This window comes from Acromyrmex echinatior, chromosome 1, assembly GCF_024713525.1.
Source record: "Acromyrmex echinatior isolate Ae372 chromosome 1, ASM2471352v2, whole genome shotgun sequence".
In the NCBI taxonomy this organism is placed as follows: domain Eukaryota; kingdom Metazoa; phylum Arthropoda; class Insecta; order Hymenoptera; family Formicidae; genus Acromyrmex; species Acromyrmex echinatior.
Genome location: NC_141852.1, coordinates 7,070,476 through 7,096,641, shown reverse-complemented (window position 1 = coordinate 7,096,641; position 26,166 = coordinate 7,070,476). Strand labels below are relative to the sequence as shown.

At 36.4% G+C, this 26,166-nt stretch overlaps 1 protein-coding gene across 6 annotated transcripts in view; it reads left to right on the top strand.

Moving 5' to 3' along the window:
* RhoGAP19D (Rho GTPase activating protein at 19D) overlaps nucleotides 1-26,166 on the top strand; it is a 42,609-nt gene that overhangs the window by 3,141 nt on the left and 13,302 nt on the right. For 2 of the 6 annotated variants that reach the window (XM_011062325.2, XM_011062329.2), the window contains exons 2-12: nucleotides 4,129-4,190; nucleotides 19,078-19,269; nucleotides 19,350-19,589; nucleotides 20,062-21,703; nucleotides 22,073-22,159; nucleotides 22,799-23,002; nucleotides 23,125-23,202; nucleotides 24,010-24,127; nucleotides 25,548-25,665; nucleotides 25,764-25,847; nucleotides 25,934-26,149. In XM_011062325.2, the coding sequence (XP_011060627.2) occupies nucleotides 4,140-4,190; nucleotides 19,078-19,269; nucleotides 19,350-19,589; nucleotides 20,062-21,703; nucleotides 22,073-22,159; nucleotides 22,799-23,002; nucleotides 23,125-23,202; nucleotides 24,010-24,127; nucleotides 25,548-25,665; nucleotides 25,764-25,847; nucleotides 25,934-26,149 (3,030 nt within the window). In that variant the 5' untranslated portion in view covers nucleotides 4,129-4,139. Of the gene's footprint in view, nucleotides 1-4,128; nucleotides 11,721-18,144; nucleotides 18,329-19,077; nucleotides 19,270-19,349; nucleotides 19,590-20,061; nucleotides 21,704-22,072; nucleotides 22,160-22,798; nucleotides 23,003-23,124; nucleotides 23,203-24,009; nucleotides 24,128-24,353; nucleotides 24,465-25,547; nucleotides 25,666-25,763; nucleotides 25,848-25,933; nucleotides 26,150-26,166 lie in introns of those variants that run through there. The other 4 variants (XM_087414912.1, XM_087414917.1, XM_087414911.1 and 1 more) reach the window with 4 other exon arrangements.

Genomic DNA, 26,166 nt, shown 5'->3' with positions numbered 1-26,166 from the left:
GTATTATTGCGAAAAGCTTTTGTAATTATCGGCTTTTGTAATTATCGGAGGGAAATTTAATTGTATAAGGTAATTCATTCTTCATCGAAGGAAATAAGGATGTACTAATTAATTTAGTTAAATGAGCAATTTTCTTTCTCAATGTGCGTGTATTTGTATTTTATGTTGTCGTCAAATGGTTGTTGTTTATTTTAAAGTTTCTGAGAAATGAAAACGCGAGCTATGTGAATTAGCGTATTAGGCTCGGTTTGATTTTCGAGAAAGCGATTGTTTTCGATGTGCGATAGCATTGAGAACAATTTATCGAAAACGATTCATGATGAATGTCGCCTCACAATAATAAATGAAGCGGTTAGAATCATACACACAAATGCACGCGCACATGCACGTAGAATGCATCAAAAGCACGTGCGTGGTTGCGGCTATTAATCGCTGATTACAAACTTGAAACAACATCGTGCTTTCGAACGAACGGCAGGATGAAAGGCGCCAATATTTTGCGCATTTACGTTTTCAACTGTTATCAATTTGTTACAACACCGCATTTCTTACGCGACGGTATGCAAAATTATATACCTAGTTATTTTGGTTTTAAAGCTGCACGGAGAAAACAGTTTTAAATACTTTATTGAAATATTAAAAAATTTAGCTAGATACAGATCTGAAAATGAATATATTTAAATATGTTAATTTGAATAATTATATTGAACGCTCAAGTCGGTTGTTAAAATGCTCAAAATTGTTTATAGCATTATTATTTTCTTAAGCCATCCTATATAATTATTTTGATGGTCGAACATAATTATTTTCAGATTTGTATGTAGCTAAATTTTTAAATATTTCAGCAAAGTATTAAAAAATTCTTTTTGTGTGCAGCTGTAAAAACTGAGTTAATCACTTGAAATATCTCCGTTGCTTGTACCGGTGCCAAAAAAATAAGTAAGAGATGAAAAAAGTTATTTTTTCACAGGAATAAATATCTTGGTCCACACAAAATTTTAGTCAAAACTTATTATAAAATTTTCAAATTTTATTATAATAATTATGTATTTTAGTATGAATTTTTTTTTTACATAGATTAATTTTCCTTGTCGTTTTCGCATGAAAAAATATCAAGACGGACTGCCGCAGAAATCAATACTTTACAAGATGTTTCATATTTTACGTGCCGATATATATTCCAACGTGAAACACGATCTTGTGCGGTATTCGCTTTTCAAGCGGTCAAGTTATAAGTACGAAACTTCTCGCACGCGCGCGTGCAAGAAACTCGGTATTTCGAGTTTTACCTCTGGAATAACGTCGAGGCGCAATTTCCTTTTTCGTTGGTTGTTTCGCTCGCTCGACTCGACTTGGAACATTCCGTTTCCGATTTCCATAAGTTCGCATCGATCGAAATTATCGCGCGGTGGGTGCGGCATGTGTTATGTATTTATGCAATGCGCTCTTTCCTTCAAAATTTACGATAGGCTCGCGCGATGATCGCGATGATCCGCTCGTCCCGATCGCGATTTAGCATTACGTGAAAAATCGCATGCGAGAGCAAACGAGGCCGCTCCCCGAGAGCCGGTAATGACGGATCGCTTTTTGCGAGAGAGCCTCTTGCGATCACCTTCCAATCGCGCGGCGATGCAGCTGCGGCGAACCGAAGACTTCGTCTCGTATAGTCCTCGACTTGTGTGCCCGATAAATACAAACATTTGTAATTGAGCTCCAAATTGTATTTATTCAAACTCAAATTGTATTTACTTTCACATAAAAAAAAATGTTATTATATAATATATTCATTCAAAATTTTGAGTTTTCAAAAAATATTTATTCACAAAAAAAACTATAAATATTTAATTATTCATATTCATTCAAACAAAATATAAACTGAAAAAGAAAACTCCAATAAGCAATCGTTACCTCTTAACTACAACCGGTACTTTGATGACTTTAAGTAAAAAAAAAATGAATTTTATTTATTTTTGTCATTGTAATGTTGATATATATTTTTTATTTATAAATCTATCTATTTGATAGAGCGCCATACATATTTAATATAATAATTCCAGTTATATGACAGTAATGTTATAAATAATTTATAGGAGATCTTGAGTGCGACGTTTATTGTGATCTGTGGACATAATTAAATTCCGAGATATATTATTTAGTCTCAATAAAAATGTCTTTGTTTAATCTACAGATTAAACAAGGAGGACGCCCGTCATATAAATCGCAGACTAATCGTAGCCATTGTTTTTATACAATAGATTTCTGTTTTCTCTTGTAGGCTTGCGAGCTATGTGCAGATAATACAGAGTAAAAGTGAATACGAAATGAAAATATTCGTAATTATATTTAAAAAGTATTCATTCAAAATTTGAAATGAAAAAATATTTATTCATTTCTTAATGAATAAAAGAGAAATGTATTCGAACGAGTATTTTCATTCATTTTTTATTCATTTATTCGAATATTAGATGTATCTTCGACGCACCAAGTAGCGACTGCGTGCGACGAGCTCGATCGCGATCTCTTCGCGGTGCAGTGCCGTAAAAAAAGATAATAAAAACAAAAAATAAACGCGAACACCCGTTGCGAGGAGAGTCAACCGCGTTTCGGAGTAGGTAATTACCTGCCGAGTGTCTGTACAACCGCTCTCGATTGGTATATTAGTACATATGTATACGTATATAACGCGTTTACATTATATATAACGTGCGGATACGCACGCTCGGTTTCGTCGTTATTCCTGTACAGGAAAAAATCGGTTGCATAATTATCTACTAGATAAATTTCAACCAGAAGATCGGATACTTCAGCTGTGAACATTTTTCTTAGAATTCTTCATATATTTTTTCAAAATGTTTACGTAAGAATCAGAATCTTTCAAAATTTCTGTATAATTTTATAATACTTTAGAAAATTTCTCAGATTTTCTTATAGAAATTGGAACTGTTTTTGAAAGAGAAATTCTACATCTTTTCTAGAATTTATCATGTATGTGAATTCTGAGAAACATGATATTCTAAGATTTTTCATCCTATTATTTATAGAAAAAACTTGAAAAAATTTTAAAATATTTTTTCAGAATGCTTCCTAAATTTAAAGTATGATAGATAAATTCTTAAAAATATGAGAATTTTTTTACGATTATATACAGAAATAACAGTTTTTCTGAAGTATCTAAAAATTTAATTACATACAGATCTGAAAATAATTATTTATAAATTTAATAATTGTTAACAAGTATTAATAAGTTTGATAGAATTATACATATAAGAGATTATTATAGCATTAGTAATCACAAAAATGGATCTCCTAAACCTTAATTATTTTATCATGCATTTATGGTCACGAATATTAAACACTTTACTCTCAGTATATGCGCTTAAAAATAACAGCTGATTAATTTCAGCAACTTCCCATGGGAACTTCCCTTGTGTAACCAAAAACCTTTTTCTCGTGTGCGTGCAATTTGCGTGCAGTCGAGGGAAAATTTTACGCTGACCTGTTCTGCGACACCCCGTTTCTCCCTTAATATTTTGTACCACGACACGTCACCGATCAACCGCAATGATAGCCAAGTTTGCCTGCGACAACAACGTTTTCCAATATGCGTGCGTGCGTACGTACGTGCGTGCATGCGTGCGTGCGTGCGTGCGTGCGTGCGTGCGTGCGCCAGCACTCGCAATGCCTTTCGTTTCTCGCATAAAACCACGTCAATTCGCTTAATGACGTTAATTCTGCGGATGCCAAGATGTCGTTCAAGAGTGAACGACGAGTCCCGATCGTGCGAGGTCAGATAGAGTAGTCGGCCGTTCGCGATTTGATGGGGAGAATCATCGACCAAGATACATCGCGATCGCTAATCGATCCTCGAGCAAATCGAAATCACCTAGAAAAGTACCCTTAAACAGCAGAAAATTTTGTACGATCTTCTATTTATACGTGAACCACTAATTCGTTCGAAAAATTCAGTTAAATTAGCCATAACTTGATAGCCTTGAAAAAACAGGATCAACGATTTATCAAATTCATCTATCCATGAAGTGGTTTAATTGATTTTATTTTATTTTTTTTTTCTATCTAACTTATTACGATAATATCTTCGTCTAATCTCGCTATATTGGTCGGTTTCAGGACAAGGTGCAATGGCTGACGACCGAAATAACCACCGGGGCTTCGTCAGGCAGCCGCACGGGGTAAGTGACGTTTTTCGCCACGTTAATCGCCAAATAGATTGAGTCGCCGATTAGCGTGTCCTCGCGGATTCGGTCCTCGGCGCAACACGCGGAATTCGCGTAATTTTAGAAAAGCTGTGGGACCGAAGAGCGAGACGAACGAGTTATATCTCGCGGTCGTCGAATCGACCACGTGGCCGCACCTTCGATCGTCCCTCCTGCGAGAGCGTGAATTTTTAGATCACCGTTCGGAATGCACTCCATGCTCTGACATTGACCGCACTGCCGCCGCACTCATCTCGCGAGCAGCGGCTCTCATTTTCCATTCTTATCGAGGATGGATTTCCTCCGTGAAGCTCGTCGGAGAGTAGTGTTCATAGTTTCATCAAGATCAAGAAATTCAAGAAATCTTGTCTTGGTTCAAGAAATTTTGTCTTGAATCAAGACAAGAGCAAAACAAGAAATTGGAAATTGATTTCAAGACAAGAAATTGTTATCAAGATCAAGATTTCTTGACAATAAGTCAGGAAATTTCTTGAAATTTCTTGAATTTCCGTGACAGTTTTTATTTTTAATGCTTTATTATTTTATTATTTTATTTCTGATTTGAAAAGCTTTGAATATGTTAGGTTTCAACATTTTTGTATTTATTGTATTTATTGTATTTATTATTTTGTATTTATAACAGGTTATATAATATAGAAATGTATATTCGTACATTTTCACTAAATAGCAAAATAGTATATGAGCAGAATGTAAATCGATTAATGAAAAAATGAAATTCCTGATTTAATCAAATTAAATTATACTCACCGATACTTGTTGTACCAGATATTAACCTTTACATTTATGTAAAGGAATCTGTATAAAATCAATATTGCGAAATTACTTGCAAAAGTATATTATGTATAAACATTTATATATTTCTACTGATAGTATCAATTAAATCAGGAATGATTAAAATATATAGTAATTATAATAATTATATCTAATAATCTCAGGAATCTAATAATCTGAAGTAGTTACATTGGCAGTAATCTCATAATATTAAAAATGATAATTTGAGAAATATTTTTAATTTTTATTAATAGAGAATTTGTCCATAATAGATAGTATAGGCACACTTTTAAACTGTGAATTTAAACATAGTAAATAGTATTTAAACATACGAGACGATTCGACATTCAATTTGTTTCTTATTATCTCTTATGACGTAACGTAGTCAACGAGCCACAAGGGCCCTGCTTAAAAAATCAAGAAATTTCAAGAAATTCAAGATTCTTGAATTCAAGACAAGAAATACAATGTCAAGAAATGGTCAAGACAAGAAGAATGAAATTTCTTATCTTGAAAATCAAGATAAGACAAGAAATCTTGTCTTGATGAAACACTATCGGAGAGAGACAAACGAAACGTTCGATTTTCCGGGGTTTTCGGTTTCACATCGATGACGTCTGGTCCATCGAGAAACGAAAGTAGAGAGAGTGTCATCATGTAATTTGTCGCGAATCGCTGACGTCTGTCATCGAGATGTTCCAAGACTCGCGGCTAGGACATTTCGGAAAATCGATGAGCCACGTAAACTATTTGACGGCTACTTATCATTTTGTTAGCTAAATGCTCTTCGCTTGAGGAAATAAATCACGATGCACAGTCATGCCGAGAATCAAGAAGATTTTTAGTAAACAAGAGAGAGAGAGAGAGAAGAAGAGAAAGATAGATAGATATCGTTATTTATTGAGCGCTTTAAGAAAACATTTTCTCAAGTTAAACAAAATATGATCGATAAAGTAAATATATTTTACTGTTTATTTGATTAACCAAATTAACAGTAAAAATGAAGTAATAATAATGATTGAAAAGTATAGGAAAATAATGAAAACTCTACAAATAATAGAAATCAAATAATACATAAGTATAAGTACAGAATAAAAAGAAGATAAGAGACAATAGTAGTAGTAATAATAATGATAAATAACAAGCCAAAAACAAATTCATGTAATGTATAATTCAAAGTAAATGGTCACATAATTTACATTTAAAGACACCTAAAGAGATAGCGTTATGAATGTCAAGTGGGATATCATTCCAGAATTTAAAGAGAGAGAGAGAGAGAGTGTTTGTGTTTGTGTGTGTTTGTGTGCGGTGTGTAAATGCGCGCGCGCGATAGCAGTTTGCGTAAATAAGCAGCTTAAAAATAGTTCACCGAGTGTGTTATATCGGAGAGCAAATAAAGCCTACCCGGCTTTAAAGTCATAGAGTACGAAAATTTCCCTGAATACACTCATCTCTCCGCTCTCGTTCGTTTACCGCAACGCGAAAAATCTACCGAGGCGGAGGCGTCGCCGCGTCACTTTAACGGGACACGTAAATAAATTTGCGTTCGCCACTTGAGAGAAGAGACATTTACATTTGTAAGAGATTCTTCATAAAACTAGAAATTTGTTTTCAGTTTGACACGACGCCCGCCTTGCGTACTGCACTTGTCAGAAAAAATGATATAGCGGTGTTAATTAATAAAGCTAACAGTACAAGTTTGTATGTAGAATTAATAATATATAATTGAATAAATTATTTCAGTTGTTGCAATTATAAAAGCAATATATGATTAACCCTTTTTTGAAATTTAAATCTCCCTCATTTTTGAAGATATTTATATTCAATTGAGCTAACAAAAAAAAAAACCGCAGGACTTTGTGAACAACTAAATACATTGATTCTATTACATATAAGATTTGTATATACCTTGTCACCTTTATAGTTGTTGTCATTAAGTTTTTTTCCAAGTATATGTATATAATTATTTCACGCGTTTCCATTTTATAGTAGCCGGCAACGAGTAGCGCAATTACTTATATTGTTCCGCCTATACATCTTACAGATAATCTTTTTCAAAGTGCTCACTTAAGTTTGTCTCGCGTTGACCCATGGCATAATCACGCAGAACGTACCATTATGCTCGTTCTTTCGCCACAATGCTCGCTCATCGATTACTTCTCCGATTAGTCCATCCATCGTGTGCGCCTGAATCTGCTTACGATGACGCAAATCCGGCCGACATGTCGGAGAGCATCGTGCGTTGTTTCGTTAAAAAAAAAAAGAGAGGGAAAACAGGCTCCGTCTTCGAAAAAAAAAGAAGAAGACATTTGAACGTAAAGGGCAATCTCGACGATCATTTCCAAAGTTAATGAGTTCATGAGTTTAATCGAACGTTGAAAACCCCTTGAATTATATACAGAATAAAGATGACTCGTGTCATCATTTAGTACTTGCTAAACTCATGAAGTGTTGCGTATTTGACATTTGTAACACTTACGACTAAATTACTATTAAATTATTATTAAATCGCAACGTCTCGAGTACCAACTCATCGTCGGTATAGGACGAGCTCTTCGCCCAGCAATTCGCTCGCAAATTCCTCGTTCAGAAGTCACGATCTCCAGTGAAAAGAGGAGACATTCGTAAGAGGCATTCCTCAGACCTCCTGAGATCATCACGCAACGCTAATTAATCAATTGTTGCTGCTCCATTCTCGTGTCTCTAATTTATTCTGGCTATGCCCGTTGCTTTGACCGCGCTTTCTGCAGTGTCTTCCCCTCTGTTTCCTTTTTCAATAAACATTTCGATACAGCTGCGTTCGTTTCATTCCGAGTTTAGAAAATATAATGCGGCGTGGCAAACAAAAGCTGACAGCGACTCGTGCCAGTCGCTTGCATGCGCTCGCGTGCAAAATATTACACGAGTCTGTCGCAACTGCTCGCGAAAGCGCGTCGGTCCGTTGCTGACAATGAGTCCTTTTCATCGAAAACGAAGCGAGAAACGTCGAAAGTTCTCTCTCGTTCCGCAATTCGCTTTTAACACATGGACGACGCGTTCCCTTCGCGCCTTTCGATGCCATCGCGGTTATCAATTCGATCTCGCGAATCTGACGAGTCGCTCATCATTTGCGAAGCAAAAGGCATAACGTAACGGTCGACAAAACAAGAAAATTAAGAAGATACATCCTGTAATTTTGTTTCAGCCTTTGACCACATTTCCATCGAGAAACTGATTTCGAAATCGTCTTAACCGCGTATATCGAAGAAAAAAAAAAAAAGAGAAACGTGTGAAGATTGCGTATTATATGACTTTGGAAAACTTTTGCTCAGAATGTGACTTTGACTTGAAGTGAGTTTCTCGATTGAAAGCAGAAAGTTTTATTTTTTATATTTGCACTTATAAACTGAACGACAGCTTCGAGTTCTCTTCTTTTTACTTCTAGCTTTTCTTATTGAGAATAAATAAGAGGAATTTATTGGATATTCATTTTTCTATAAAATGAAAAAATGTTTCCTTCGATTTACGGTGGAAGTTGTGTTATTTTTAGCAATCGGTATACATCGCATGTTTCAGTGGCAAAACCGAAGGGATCTCTCGCAGAGATCCATGATCGGAGAATTGATCGACCGGTTTAACTTTCGCGCATGACGAACTTTCGCGTTTTTCGACCGTGAGTGTCGTCTCTGTCTGTGTCACGAATTCGACCGCAACCTCCATTAAACTTATCGTTATGACGCACGCAGACGCTTTCACGTAAACCATTTTGATAAAGTATTTCGACAAATTTTTTGTTTTCCACATTCTGAAAACTTTATGTCAAACTTTACTTTGCACAAATGTGTTTTTATCTTCACTGAACGAGAGGCGGAGATTCATTCGTCTTTTTATATCCTATACCAACGCCAATGGCAAATCACATTTCAGATGTGATAGAGATTTATCAGTCGCGTATATCTGTTTGAATTCGATCGCTGAAGCCAAACAATGATCAAGCATAATTGGTCGAATTGATGATCGCTGAGGATAGGATAACGTTTAAAGTTATTATATTAAAGTTAAAAATTCGAGTTAAATCTAATAATCAAGTTTATTATTTCTAGAATAGTATTTCCTAGAATTCGAGTAATAGTCATAAGAATTAGTATTTTATATATTCTACTTGCGAGGTCATCGATCTCGACTAATTTCGAATTTTAGAATCTTGGAATGAGTATACATATATACGAGTTGACGTCAGAAGTCAGTAATAAAACTATAATTTTCCAACTTTTTTTATTTTTGGCACAAAGTCGATCAAAGAAGGATTTTTAAATCTGTACTGTATATAAAAATAGTTGTAAAAATACTTGAAATATAATCGACAGAACAGACTTCAGAATATCCTTAAGGGATCTTAAAGTGAAGCCCTGAACTGGAATTGTTGTTTTATTGATAAAATATGATAAATCAACACCTTTACATACTATACATCTATACATACATAAATTTTCGACAAATGATAGCGTTTTAATTATACGTCTAAGTCTAATTCCTAAGAACTCGACGTTGTTTTTTCGTGTAATTTATTACTTCGTAGCTTTCAATTTTATAAGCACAAATTGCAGAGCTTTTATATCAAGCAAATGTTGTTGTTGCGATTTGACAGCTTGACGTCATATTGGACTAAAAAATAGTTAAAAAAATCGCAATTAAAAAAATTTCTGTTGTTTTTGGTATTAATTTTAAATTGCAGATGCGTATTAATATGAATATGCGTATTAATTCTGGAGAAGAATTTCCAAATTTACAACAGTAATATATGCGATATTGTTCTATAAAAATTATTGTATTTAATCGATAAAACAAATGAGAATCCCTTATGGACATGCTGGCAATCATCTATTTTACTGACAAAAATACGAAAAAATATTACTTAATTACTCCATTCATTAGTTTTACAGAATGAAGATTCCTTTTCCATTAAATGGATTGAATGATAAAATATACATGCAGCTAATGCATCTGTGTATTTTGTGTCTAAAGCAGGAAAAAATAAAGAAATTACAGATTTCTTTATCCATTTTTATCTTAATATGGCGAACAATATTAGCAATTTATCGAGTATTTATTTACTTCGTGGAACACTCAAAATAAAAGTAGAACTAGATGTAAGATAAAGAAATTAATATATACGAATCGTTAAAATTAAATTTGGAAACATAAACACAAAAATATTTTAATATGCGACTAAACTGTATATATACAATATAATGTGCTTGCGATATTGATGTAGTATATAATGATATTAATATCTCGTAAATCGTATGTGTGTAAATCGCATTACTTAATTCTTGATCAATAAAACAGCGATTCCTTTAAATATCTTACAGATTCAAATTTGTTGGCGTAATTTCAAATTCTCTACGATCACTTTAAAAAATAAAAATAGTACTCTGAAGTAAATTTGAAATTGAATGAAATGTTCGAATCTTCTAAGAGTATCTTGAAAAACAAGAGCGTTCCTAAATGGATGAATCTGGATCAATATGTATGTTCGAAACGTTTTATGAGTATATTTTATTAGAAATTTTACGTTGCTTCATAACACACAAATTAAACCGTCTGTATAATGCAACTATTTTAATATATGATTTTTAATATTTAATTATCAATTAGATATTAAAAGACACACAAAACAAAATTTAAAATTTGAATCCGGAGATTACATCATGATATTCTTACGTATAACAATATTCGCTTTATATATGAGTTTTTATACTTTGTACGTATAAAAATCTTAGTTTGGACTAGAGATTACATGAAGAAACAATATTGAGTTCTTACAATTTAGGTTTAGGTATCTAATATGAAAGATTAGTTAAAAAATTTGTACGTACATATTAACATAGTAATGTATAGTGATATGTCAACGGCACATAAATCATATATGTGTAAATCCTAAATCAATCCTGAATCAGTAAAACAAACGACTTTAGGATCCTTTTAATCTCATCATTAGCGACCATTAGTTTGAGAACATCATGTGCCATTAAGGTGGTTCATTAAGGGCAGAGGACCAATGGACCATTTATCCATTAAAGAGAAAAAAGTTGAAAGAGCGTACTCCAAGGCATTTTAAGAGGACCGGATATCCGTGAAAGAAGAAGAAGAAGAAGAAGAAGAAGAGGAGGTCCAAAGGAGAGAGGACAGAGATAAGACGCGTCAAGTCGAGAGGTCCTCAGCCGTCACGTCGGTCACCGGTGATGCCGGTGACGGGGACGGCTCGAAAACGCGCGTGCCGTGGCCGCGGCTATCGCCAACGACTATCGCTGTTTTGTAGGAGGTGACGATAACGATGACGCTACGTCGTCAGGAGGGAGTAATGCGCATCGTGCTCGCGAATTCTCCATGGCTGGGCCGCCGTTGGACAGCAGTTGGTCGCGGCAGTATCGCCTTGACCATCGGCCATCGCGCCGGTTATGGCCGCGAACGACGACGTCGACGTGACGTTCACCGGTACCGATTCTTCCGCCTCGCAGTCCAGGTCCCGATAAACAATCATACGACGATTTCGTGCCGTGACAAACCGCCGTGCGATGGGTTCTCGTTGTCGGATGTTCCAACACGACGCCCGCGCCGGCGGGAACGATAACGACGTCGATCGCGACGACGATGGTTTACCCGGAAAATTAATCCGCAAGAGAACCCGTCCGTCATCTTTCGCGATGAGTTTCGCGCTTCATTGATTCATGGGTAAGTCGACCGACAGTCTAACGCGAAATTTGTCCGACGAGGAGCCGACTGAGCTTTTTCTTGGAGAAATCAAAGACGCCGACAGGCGCTTTTGACAGCGAAAGCGTGAATATCGTTAAAAATAATATCCATACATCTCTCTCTTATCAATTTTTCAACAAAATGGATCGTTTCCAAGACTAAAATTAGAAATGTAGGGCATTCGAATTTTGATAGCATTAAGCATTTAGCAGACTGCGGTTGTTCTCATAAAGATATCCATCTTTTAGCCTTGGAAAGAAAAGACTTCGGGCAACATTTTGCAAATTTGTACGACCAATTATTCGTTTGTTCAACTGGCTCAGAGTCTCCTGGGAGATCGTACGTTGCGTGCCGGATGTAATATTCTTGTCCTTCTGGATTAACCGATTTCACACTCGGCGTTAAAATGAATTTCTCGCGAGAGGTGCGAGTTTCCGGGCGTGAGATCCTTTCCCGCCCTTATTTCGCTCCTCGCTTTTCATTCACTCGCAGGAAAACGCAGTGGCACGTCTCTTTTTCCCTGAGTCGGTTCTTCTTTTCATTTTCTTTCGGCAACGCGCTACGGCGAGGTCACATCGTCGTAAAGCATTCTGCCTTTTAAATACAACACATTTAAGGCTCGTGCTCGCCTCGATTCGAAGCACGTACACGACGACGAAAAGGAAACGAAGGCGTGCTCGATGTCCGCGAGATCACTTTTTTTTCATTTCAAGATCGTCGACTACATAAGGCATATGGATCGCGAATGATCGATCAATGTATAAAATAAACTGTTAAAATTGTTTAATACGATTGGCTCATACATGACAAGGTCGGTTTTGCTGAAGTACCTGAAAATTTAGCTAGATAGAAATCTAAAAATAATTTTGTTGAACCGTGAAAATATTGAGTGAATGCGACAAGTTCGTTCTGATTCCAAAAAAATTTTTATGTAAGTTCAGGATGCAATGATTTTTCATGAAGTTGAAAAATATTCTTTTTATTTAATCTGCGATCACTTGGTAAAAAAATCTTAGGAACGATTTTTAAAAAACGGTTTTGTAGGGAAAATTTTAAGCTTTCACGTAAATAGTCGAAATTTGTGCAAATTTTTTTTTAACACGTAACAGACTCACAAAGTGAGAAGAACATTTTATCCTGCTCGTAGTTTTCTATACGTAAAAGTCACTAAACTCGCAGAAATTAAAAAAGAATGCAGTAATTTTAAGTTTAAAAATTCTTTTTGAAATTAAAATTTCATTTATTTCTAATGAAATTGGAACTACTTAAATTTTGAATAATAAATCAAACACTCAATGTTTGCACTCACCCAATAATTATGTAGAACGTTCAAAGAACGGAATTGCTAGAATGTAAGAATTTTTTGCAACATTTTGCTCATCATACTTAAAATTCCAATGTAATCATTTTGATGGCTCAACAAAATTATTTTCAGATCTGTATTTAATTAAATATTTCAATAATCGTTCTTTCCGTGTACATTTAAATTTTTAGATTCAGCGAGGAACTGAAGGCAAGACCAATTATATTAAAGAATTTCGTAACAGTTGCATAGCTATACTTTCTCTGTCGAGCACAGCCATTGTGTATACACACAAGTGGAATAAATGAAATAAACGAAGGTTCAAATGTTGAAATTCCAGCGAAATTTCGATTCTCGATGCGGCTGGAGAAGTTGGGAATCGACTGTCGGTCGTCGATCGGAGTTGCTTCTTATATAAGAGTCGCCGGTAAAACGAAATTACGTAAGCCACTCGTGAGGGAAGGCGGGACGTAGTACGTACTGAATCGTGTTAGCACTGATACAAGGAAACGCGAATAGTGCGTGACGATTGGCGTGAAATGAGAATAGTCGTCGCGTGTGAGCGATAGGAGACTAGGAGAATTTATCGCATATTATTGTTCGTGCGACTAAAGAGTCGAGTGCAAAATCTGACCAATTTATTTGTCTTCGAGAAATACACGAGAACACACGAGAACTCCATTTAATCATATCTTTTTCCTTGAAAAGCGAGCGAGCGAGACTATCGTTTATTACCGCTGTATATCCTGTTTTTAATATTCCGCACGTTTCTGCGCTGAGAAGTGAGAGTCGCTCGATCAACTCGTACAACGATCGTTCACTCGATATTTCTTTAAAATGGTAAACAAATGGCTGTAACGCTCCCCGGAAGTTGAGGTTATCGATGTCGGAACTGCGCACCGCGTGCTCCTCGTCGGCGAAGGTGAAACGGTGAACGTCGCGGTTAGCGAAAAGGATAACAGATCTCGAATCAAAGATCGGTACCTCTCGCGAGCGTGAACCGGTTTGCGATCGGTTAACGGCTGATTAAAACTTTAGACGAAGTTTCCGCGGGATCTGGAAGGAATTCTTCAGGAGAATCCCTATGTGTTTCGAAAAACTCAAAAACTTAAGCTAATGTTGTCTTTTTCAATCTATTTTTTTTTTTAAGTTTTCTTCTATCTATGACTCAAATGATTAACAAAAGACTGTGTTAGTTTCTGGCAAATCAGTAATAATAATAACAATTATTAATCTATCGTAAAGTATATACAATAGGTATAGTTAACAAAGAGACGAAAAGAAATATGAAAGATAAACATATTTAAAATTTGAATATGTTGGAAAGTGACATAAACATTATGGAAAAAATTAACACAAAATATATAACGCAATTTGAAATTTGTGATCGAATGATCGAAGCATATTTTTTCAGTAAAATTAATATTTTGATTTATTAAATTAACACGAATTATATTTCATCTTAGGATTTTGAAATATATTATTCTTGTTATTTATTTAATTACTCAAATTATATTACTTTGTCACTAATCAATTTAATATAAAATATTTAAATAACACAATTACATGTTAAATTAACTTACATGTAAAAAATTTACAACACAAATACCAAATGTTTTTTACACATAGCTGTGCACACAAATGTTGAGGCACTAATAAATCAAGTGTCAGAAAGAAAAAACGACAGACAGAATTCTTTTCTTTAATTAATTTCAAACAGAATGAAAAAGAGAGATATGATTTGAAGTTTAATTAAAGTTGGAAAAGAGAGAGAGAGAGAGAGAGAGATAAACGATTGCATGCTCATCAAAGAGAAATCGTCTCCAATTGATAATTAACGATTACGATAACATCCGGTAACGCGATAACGACATCAGGGAATATTTTACGAAATATCGTCAAGCGAATATCATGTAAACGTTACTTGGCAGCGCAATGAGGCTTTCATGCACGACGCCGTCGAGGGTGAGAAAATGAGTTCGTTAATGTACTCGCGACCTTGCATGGCACGGCGTTCCCTCTTCTCGCAAGTGGATTTCAATGTGCATACGTAAATATCTCTCTTCCTGGCCTCTGCCTCCCTGATTCCTCCCATCACCGACTTCCCGTCCGGGAGTAAGACGTGTTTAGCGATATATCGAACGTCGCGATTTACGATGCGTGTCCCGAAGACATCGCGACACAAACGTGCCCGTGTATAATTATTGACCGTTGTGCCGCTTCGCACTCTGCACGGTTTGGTGACCCACTTGCCGTTGACAACGCCTATTCTCTTCTGACCTACATCGTCATCGACGCTCGCTCACGTTCGTGCGATCTGTTTTTCATGCACAGGAACATCCGATCGACCGACTTCACTCGTCCGCGAAATACCGGAAAACCGCACGGTGCGAAACAATAATAACGGGAAAGGTACGCAGTCACCCTCGACAAAAATCCCGATATTATCGATTCCCTTTATTCGCGACTATCGAACAGGATGGCTGAATAAAAAGGAAGATGCTATCGATTGACGTTTCGAAATGGTACCGTTAATACGCGTAATTTCATGGCACTCGCGCGAAATGCATTCGAGCGGATTAGATAACGCGGCAAACCGCGCTGTCTTATCGCCATTCCGGCCATCGTTTACTTTAGTTTCTAATCTTATTCATCATCTTCTTATGTTTGAGATAGAAATTACACTTCCGTCATGAGTTATGCGGAAATTAACCCTTAAGTGCCTTTTCGATATTTTCTAATGATTTTTCAATGCTCGCAACTTTTTTATTAATCCTTTGAGGCTTTCTGACAAAAAAACTTTAAAAAATATTGTTTTTTAAAGATTTTTCGAGTTACTGAATTCAATTCTAGCCTCAGAATTGAAAAATATAGGTAAACAAATTTCAAAAAAATTTATCTGATTATCTCAGTTAAAATTCAGTAAAACTCAAGTTTAGGAGATTCTTGGAAGTATCGCTGAATGTGAATACAATCTGAAAATGTCGAATTTCAAAAGAGTGACTGCTTCCAATGAAGGAGGATTTACCGTTATAGGACTTATAATTAGAATTGGAAAGTCAGTTTGGAAATCAATATTAACTACTTGCATAGCACTGATAGCTTTAAATCAAAACTGGAAACTTGATATTTTTTTATCCCCCATTAAAAAAAATTCTCAAAGCTATATAGGATTTATAAAATTATTTCTAATAATTCTATATGTTGGATCAATCATTTTGAATTTTTCTTTTTGATCTCAGATTTGAATAAAACATTATCAAATTAATCTATAAGCCAAATGAAAATCAAGCAAGTAGTTTATAAATAAGAGATATGACTCCAAATGGGGTCAATTCACAAAGGATTAATGAAGATACGTAGATATGTTTGCTTACCTCTGTTATTTCTCTAATATCTGGCGTTTTGATTGACAAAAATTTCGCTAGAGAGGATCCGGATACTGGCTGTAATATTTTTCGCAATAATAATTCTTCAAATTGTCGATCAAATTTAATTTCGTGAAACTATTATTATTATTATTTCAGTTTGATTGTGTTGCAAGTTCTAAAGTAACCGGCGGGCAGTTATAAATTTAAAGTAAATGTTTGTAGAACAGATTATATTCCAAATTATATTCCAGAATTATTATTCCAACATCTAACTTTGACCGCAGTTGGTGCTTCTTCTTAATTGAAAAAAATTGTTTACATTAATATATTTATTTTTATGAAAGTCACAAGTATAATCGAATTAGATTGGATATGCTGTAAGTAAAGAGTGTTTTTTTTAAGCCCGATAGATTTTTTTAAGCCCGATAGAACTTAAAATTGTAAAAACTAACACAAAAATTAAATTATAATCAAAAAATTTTTTTTAGTCGAAAGATCAATGCATGGCATTAACATTTGAAAATGATTTCGGGCGTATGGCCACCGCGGCTGTTTAATTTAATTTTTTGTTTTATTTTTTACAATTTCAAGTTCTATCGGGCTTAAAAAAACACCCTTTATATATATATATATATATCTCATTCATTAAAAACAAGTTATCTTATATATGTATGTGTATATTAAAAAAGGGAAGAGAACTTGAAACGTTCATTTTATTCCAGAAAAAATTCCTTGATCTCTTGATCTTTTAGAATCTTTAGTGTTCGTTTTTAAAGTTTTATTACGTTGCATTTTTCTCGACAATATCAGTATCTCAGAGACGAATATTTCCTTGTGCTCGCTTCCGACTTTCATTTCGAGCAACACGAATTCCGCTCATCCCGCAAGGTGCGCATTATAGCGAACTCGAGCCACGTATTTTTTGGCGATTCGCCAAATTTTACTCAACTCTACCCGCGCGATAGAGAACGAGAATATGCTAAACGTCTTTCCAGCTCTCCGCTGCATCCGCCTCGGAGTCGGCTTGGAATAATTCTTGGCGGATATCCACGAGTCTGTCTGCCGAGTTTTCAAATTGGATCGATTTCCTAATATCAATCGATCTACCCAGACGGTACAAATCAAGAGAAGGAGAGGGAGGGAAGAGAGAAAGAGAGAGAGGGGGGGAGGGAGACTTGATCGATGTTTCGTAAATATACAGTTTGCGTGCGAATTTGGAATTCTATTTCGGTAATTCGAACCTAATCTGGCTTTTAATGTTTGACAACTGTGTGATGTTTTAGCTGTTCAAGCGATGATAGCTGCTAACACTCATGTTTGCGTATTGGAAATTTCACGACATGCGAGATGTATATTTTTGCGATAGGTAGATGTATATTCTTACTCGTCTTGCTCAAATGTGCTTATCATTAATAGTGAGCGAGAGATCGAGATAATTAAGTATAGTCAAGTGGTTTGAATTTAAAGGAGAAAAACATCTAACATTAATAATAAAATATATCAGATGGAGAATAAAATACAAATATAATTATATAATTACATTCCATATCATGGAAGGGAAAAAAGTCATAACAAACGTTCATTTTTTTCAATGGAATTCTTGACATTGCATTTATTAGTCATTTTAATTTTTAGACTTTTAAGAATATCTAATATATATCAGTTGTATTTTTAATATACTTTTAATCGACAATTTTCCAATTAATGTTTCTGGTATAACTAAACGAAGGCATAACCAGCTGCAGCGTTTGGCCGACGTGAAGGTGTGAACAGGATTGCGCAAGAATATTGCGAAAATTCTTAATATGGAAATGCCTCCGCCGGAATTTAGTTCTGTAATTAAGGAAAACACACGAGCAAAGCTAGTTGTGACAGCTCGGCGACATTGCGAACAAGAATGAAGTACCCTAAATGTAAGAAACGTACGTGCTCTGATCATCGCGCCCTTGTCTGCATGGATTGCTATTCTGACAGAAATTGAGTCATGCTCTAATATATCACACTTGTTTCTTTCTTTTTTATCAAGAAATTTGTTTTTTAATAAAGATAATAAATATTTTTTACAGAATTTTCACATTATACACATTTCTATTTCCCTCAAAATTATCCATTTTCAACACTGGATGAAAAATAGATCGTTAAAAAATTTGAAAAGAAACCAAAAGATTCGTATTCGATCTTTCCTCTTCAAAATGCAATATGAATTTTTTAATTTTGATAATTACAAAAAAATGGCGACCATTAAAAAAAAACATGTCATTTTTTTCAACGCAGGGTGTATTTCAATTTAACTATGCTTTAGATTGGGACAACTTATGCTGTGGATTTTTATTTTTAATTAAAATAATGTTTTTCAACATTTACATCACCGAGACGAAATTATTCCTTACCCTTTTTTCTTTAAATCGAAAAAAAATATCAATTTAGCTTTATTGTAAACGGAGTTATAAACCGCCAAAGCTACGTGATGCAAATTTACACCTATATGCTACATAAAAGTCGCGAAAGGTACGATATATGCGAGCGAAGTGTTAATACATTCTTCATCGGCGCTTAATAAAATTTCTAACATAACTAATTGTAAGTAATTGCTTCTTCCAAGGATTACCGTTAACAACAATCACCGAGTTTCGTGTAAGATTCATCAATTAATTGTACATAGGTAGGGCACTCGTCTCCACCGCCACCAGCGCCGAATTCAGGCCCTGGTTCAGGAGATCCAACGTCTCCTAGATCCGTTCAGAAGGAGAACTCTCCACCTCGTGGTCCTCGAACCCTCCTGCTTCGACGTAGCGAGAATGGATATGGATTTACGCTGCGACATTTCATCGTTTATCCGCCCGAGTCCTGTTACGTGAGTGTCATCGACCGAAGCGAGTAATGCGGGTTCTTGAAATCGAGTGAGAATGAAAGGGAATCCTTCACACGTTGCAGATGCTGTCGGGACACGAGCGGACCAAGGTTGACGAGCCCATGGACACGATCTTCGTGAAACAGGTGCGAGCAAATTCACCGGCGGCCGAGGCCGGATTGCGCACCGGTGACCGCGTCGTCTCCGTCGACGGAACGCCTACTCGAGGCGAGCAGTACGCCAGCGTGGTACAACGCATTCAACAAGCGGGACCGTGGCTGCGCCTCCTCGTGGTCTCCAAAGAGGACGACATTTTGCAGCGAGTACGTGAGATTTTTTTGCATTCGCACGAGTAACAACCTTTCTGTCCGCAAAATGCCACTTATTTTCTACTTTATTTCTGATATTTTTATTCTGATATTTCTGCTATTTTTTTCTCATATTTTATTAACGCGATGCCGTATTGATTTATTAATTTTTCTTAATTTCCAACGCGATTTAATATTTTCTCCGCTTTTATATGACTACACAGCGATTTTACTAAAAATTTATCTAAAGGTTTAGGCAAGTACAGATCTGAAACTAACTTTGGAAATCAAATTAATTATATAGTGAGAGGAATGTTTCGACTTTCTAGCAATCTTTTGATGGTTCAACAAAATTATTATATTTTCAGATGAATATTTTTATCTAACGTTTATCTAACTTCAACAAAATCGTTCTTTCCTTGTTTCCTTGTTTAATAAGAATGAACGATTATAATACGAATAAGAGATATTTTTCTAAATTTTTTAGTACTTTGGTGATACGGCGCATAATCCCGAGACGAATCAACGACCACGGTTACGTTCTCCGGAGAGACTGTCGCAGAAGCAACGTAGGTCAATGAGCAATATGATCCCGGGCGGATCGCCGAGAACGCGACAGTCTTGGGTTTGTACTCTACCATCGTCCGAGAGTCCAAATCATCTCGAGGAAGCAATGTGCAGGATACCGCCATCAATGATGTCTCAAGTTCCGATTGATTCTCAGATCGCGAGCGCATTGCAGCAGCGAAGAGGTATATCAGAAGCAAGCGCGTTATACGACCTTTCGGAGGATTCTCGAATTTCTGGAAGGAAGCTGCAATTGCTGCACGAGGATAACGTGCAACCGAGCGGCCGATTGTCCTTGGATTCCAAGTATGATCTGTACGACAGAACGCGACCCGAGTCAGTATACTCGCGGCCAAGCAACGAACAGCTCTATGACAGAATCAATGATCCGATTTACGAGCGTGTGCGTGTCAGCGAGCAGCATTATTACCAGCCGTCTTTGCTGCGTTATCCGGTGTCGCAGGCAGAGCCGCAGGTACCGATCTACCGGCCGATCAAGCGAATGGTGACGCGACGGGCCAGCGAGGGCAGCGGTAACACTCTCGATTCCGAGACGGCGAGTTACGGCAGCATCGACGCGCTGAGATCAAGCGAATCCAGCAGATTGAGCATCGAATCGAGACGAGACTCGTCGCCGGCCGCCAGCAAGGAAAGTATGTCTCCCTACGATTCCAATTCGACTCTGACCGGCAACGAGTGTTCCGATGATTCCGTCATCATGAACAGACTTCGTAAGAGCTTCGAGCAGAAGGCGGAATTTCTGCGGCGACCGAGTCATCCCATCGGTTGGTCTCTCGATTCGGCGACGTCGCTACTGTCAAATTTCAATCAAGCTTCAGTGATTCAGAGGGAATTCTACGCGAGGCCACAAAAGCTGCAGAGACAGATCTGGCCGCCCGGACAGAATGATCAACAGCAGAGACAGCAATCCCCTACGAGAAGATCTCAAGAGAGAAACGTCGTTACCAAGACTATCACAAGTCTAGTGAACAAGCCGTCGAATCAGAGTGTGCAGAGGATAAAGGATGTGGACTCTAACTCTGAGTATTCAAAGTCGCGAAACGATCAGCAATTTGAGAACAATCAAGCTAATGCCGGAGATCACTGTTACTCGTCATCACTTCTCTATGACAATGAGCTCGCAAAAGAACAATACCGAGGCACAAACAAAGGTAGTTTCGTCAGCATCCTGTCAAGAATACACGAGAATATTAGTACGAATCAGCAACAGACGTCGCAAGAGACGCGAAATGGTTCCTCATCGCTACCATCTTCTCCGGGACCGGATAAGAAAGTCAGCACCGACGCCAGGTTTCCAGTACCACCGCAGGGCCTACAGATCGTCTCGAGACGCGCCAAACAGTTTGAGTCTGGTCGTTTGCTGAGTGACGAAGACGAGCCCACGGGCGATCGAACGAATCTTTACAAGAGTGAGTTGTCCAGATTGTCGAACAAGAGAAGTGTACCGAATGTGGCTGTGCGAAAACGAGAGTTCGAGTCTAAAGCCGAAAATCAGGACTCGAGAAGGCTCCCGACCAGAGAAACAAAGTCTCTTGACACTGGTAAGCATCAATTAAGAGCAATGTAATCGCTTTTCCATTTTTAAGTTGATGCAAACTGATTGTCGTCACATTTGTCAAATAAAGTTGACATTAGAACAAAATTGAAGCAAAATTATCTCGCTACTGTCTTCATTATATTTATTTTTTCATTTGAGGAGATACTTTTTAATTCACAATAAATAAAAACTCCGACGTATTAACTTTATTTGTCGCGGAACGTGAAAAAACTTTTTGCACCTAGTCTAATATTTCATTGTAGATTCTTATCGACCGGTGCTTTGATGATAATTGTTATGAATCTCACGATTAGGATTAGATCAAACTAGTAATACTCAGATCAATGCTCAGTAAACAAGTATCATCGTTTAGGTGCAGTATTGACAGGCAACAGAATAATTCCTATAGGCAGCAAGCATATCCATTGCGAGCCACCAGCGGACTATAAAGAGAGTAAAGGTAGATAAAAAGAAGCTGTGTCGAATACTGTTTGTCGTCTTGTGCCGCTCTTGTGTTGTCAGTGATTCGTTTGCATTCAGTGTGAATGCGATCACGATGTGGCGTTAGCAATAACTTATACTATATTGATCATATTATAATCATCAATATATATATATAATAATTAATGCACCTTACCCGCTTCTCACGCTCTAACTAAAATAAAAGTAGATATATTTTTATTCCTACAGCGCGATATAGATAAAATTGCAATTTTAATAATTCATCGTTTAGAACCACGTGTCTGATAGAGACGCGCGCGATCTGTCCGAGATTGTTTCCAAGCGGAAGTAACCGGATAAAGCCGTGGAATTTGTCGATACAACATTATACACAAAGGGGACATTAACTGCCCCCTTGCATCCAACGTTTTTGTTGTCGTGCTTCTTACGATATGTCGGTTATTCAAAATAGCAACGACGTATCCGCTGGCGCTTTTACATAGTGACAACAACACAGCACATACGCTATATATATATATATACTCCACTTCCGTTGGTTATTAACAAAGCGATAAATGTTGATCGCAATCGTTTATATTAAAAATATAATAATACGCCGTAACGATGCCTATAATAATCTCGTCGTTTAATCGAGTAGATGTGCCTACTATGGAGACAGAATCAGTGCGTTTGAGAGCACGCAGCAATAGCGCGGAATCCTGGGAAGCTACGAATGGTCCAACGGCACGAAGCAGCACCAGGCATACGTGGCAGACCGCTGAGGAGAAAGGTAGCACCGAGGACAACAGTAAACCCTACCGCAACCAGGACAATTACTTGCAGTCGGCCAAACTGCAAATCGGTTAGTCCCTTCGACCGCTACCACTTGTCTTTACAGATATATATCGTATACTCACACATGTCCGTATTACATAAAGGTCGAGCATAAAGCGTTAATAATCGTCCCATTGATTTCTCTTTCAGCGCCAGTCAATGGTTCTTCGCCCAACGGCTCGACTAATAATGCCGCGGTACTTAGGCGACAGAAGAATGCACAGATCAGTGAGTTTAAACGATGAAGATATTTTTAACATTACGTGCAATTATTACGACGCATGCGTTAAGCGCGACGAGGACGCGTTTTATCGAAATTATGATCGCGCTCGCGCTTGCACCAGAACTTCTCTCTCACACGTAATAAATCAGTTATTTAAAGCAGATGCTACTTGACGATACAATACTGTTATAATTCAGTTTGATATCCGTGCAGAAAAAAAGTGATTGTTTTTACAAATATGTATTGAATTATAATACAATTGTAGTTTTAAGTGGTGTCTTCTTAAACAATTGATTTATTTATTGATCGAATCATTTAAAACCTTTATCAATGAGTGCCGCTTATATAGTTATAAATCTAAAAGTTAAAATAAAAATAAAATAAAATAATAATTGGTTCCAAGAATAAATCCAATACAAATAAAATGCTTATATACTTCTGTTGCTAGTGCGTAAATTATGCATTCGTAAGTGATAAAATACAATTTGCAAGCAATTAGCATGTATTAAACGAAGTTAAAAGTAAAATATAAATCTATGCAGACGTTTCGACTCTAAATTTGAATCCTGACTTTTTACTCTTTCTCTTTAAATACATTTTACTTTTAACTTTGTTTGATAAGTACAATATTTTATCGCTATAAATATATAATTTACACACTGACAATTATGGAGATTTACATAGGTATTTTATTGGTGTTTCAACATTTCAAAATGTAATTAATTAAAGTAATTAAAAGAAAGCGTCACAATTACAATTTCATGAAATAAAAAGGAAATGATATTAAAATCGATATAATCGTAATTTAATAGGTGACGAGGATCGTGCTACCAGACGGGTGTCTTATCTGAAAGCGACGTGGGGCGAACGAATGCATGTCGATAGTGATTTGGAGCTCAGCGATTCTGAATCCGTTCACATTCACAGAAGGTAAATAATCTTTTATAATTCGTGCTGAGATTTCAAGTCACCGATCTGTGTTTTCTCAAACGCACAAAGATATTGTCGATAATACATTTCTCCTCTCATGCTTCTCATAAGTTTTGCTCGCACAAGATGAAATAATGAGCAACGTTGGCAATTTCGTTATCACCTCAAAGATGTTAACTGTAAGTATGTCTCGAAGCTGTGCACCTGTTCGTATCCATGTTTCCAGTGCACATAGACGATGGCGACCGCCGTTATTTCCGAGCGACATAACGCCCCTGCGACGCATCTTTGAGGATATGACACAGGGCGCGTCCTTACATCGAAACTCTCATCATCGGTGAGGGCGAAAGATTCCGTTTGCGAAGCACGGAAAAAAAAGTTGTATTATCTATGCTCCGCGTCTCCTCCTCTAAGCTAATGTACATTTGCCTTCGCTCTCTCACTCTCGATCCGCTCGTCGTTTCTGTATATATACGTTTGCGCTATTTACCTGCCTGTAAATGGTGACGAGTGTCGAATAATCGCGTAGCAATGCCGATAGAGCATGAGAGTTGTATATTTTGTGTATCATCTTTTAGCGACATTCCGAAAAAAAGACATGGCCATTCATTTGTGTACTGTTTTTTATATCACAAAGTTAAGAGATTTAAAAACTATTAAAAAGATTATTATTATTATTTACATAATAAAAAATAGAATAAAATAAAAAATGAGAAGTTCTCGAAAGAAATGAAAAATTTCATCTACTACGCTACCAATAAAATTTAACACAATTTAAATGAAAAAAAAAACATTAAAAAAATAATGTTTACAAAAAATAAATTCAAGATGAAATGAGAATAAAAAATTAAATAGCTTAAAATCAAAAATAAAATAAAGAGTAGGAAAGTGTAATGAATAAAAAAAATTGATAATTTCTCAATAGAGATATATACTGAATATATCACGGCCTCGCAATTCGTACTCGTTAATTGCTCGCGAGTGGCGTTAGATAAGATATTCTTTCTTGTTTATTATTCCTACTGTGATAAGGGACATAGATGCATAAAATGCGACACATTTCTGTTCGTGGCTCTGATATTAAAATCATATGTTGTGTTCGTTCTGTTATGCCGTTCTAGATTTCCTGACACTATAGATGGATATGTTAGTGTCCTTTCAGATATTGATTTGGCTGATTGTTACTAATGGAATGACATTAATAAGCTAAAGATCGATGTGACCGCTGTTTTCAGTATCGTTTTCAATTTAGAAAAAAATAAGAGTATAGAAAGAAATGTAGTTGTATAATTTTACCATAATACTGTGGTAAAATTTCTCCTATTATTTTTGAAATCGAAGATGGACGACTGTATCACTCTATAGATAAACAGAAAGTAGCAGTGCACACATTTACAAACAACTTTTATTTCTTTTCCAGTAATAGCATTACTGCGGTGCATAGTACCTCAAATAGCTGCGACGAAACTGTAAAGGATGTTGAACCAGTGGAACGAGAGGGAACACTTCATGTTAAATTCACAGTGCTCGATGGCAAGGTAAGATTATAAGTTCAACAAATGAATTTTATTTAAATGCGTTAGAATGCATTGACTATTTTATATTTATTTTTTAATTATATTTAATAATCCTTTAGCGATCTACCGATCGTTCCTGGAAGCAAGTTTGGGGTGTTCTCCGTGGTCCTATAATATATTTCTATAAGGATCGTCATAGCCAGGTGAATAACATTTAAACGTTACTATTTACATATCGATCAGTAATCATCAAACAAAAAAAAGTATAATATTTTACGCTTCGTTATAGAGTCCTTCGTTGAGCACAGACAGTGAAACAAATGCGGGACAAAGTGTCGACGTTAGATGTTCTGTGGTTGACGTGGCTGAAGACTATACGAAGCGGAAACACGTGTTACGAGTGGCAAATCCTACGGCAGAGGTGCTTTTACAAACCGAGGATGCAGCATCCATGGCTCTTTGGTTAAGGTCACTTCATTCTCACGCTGCTGCAGAAAAATCATCGGTGAGCATTAATTATAG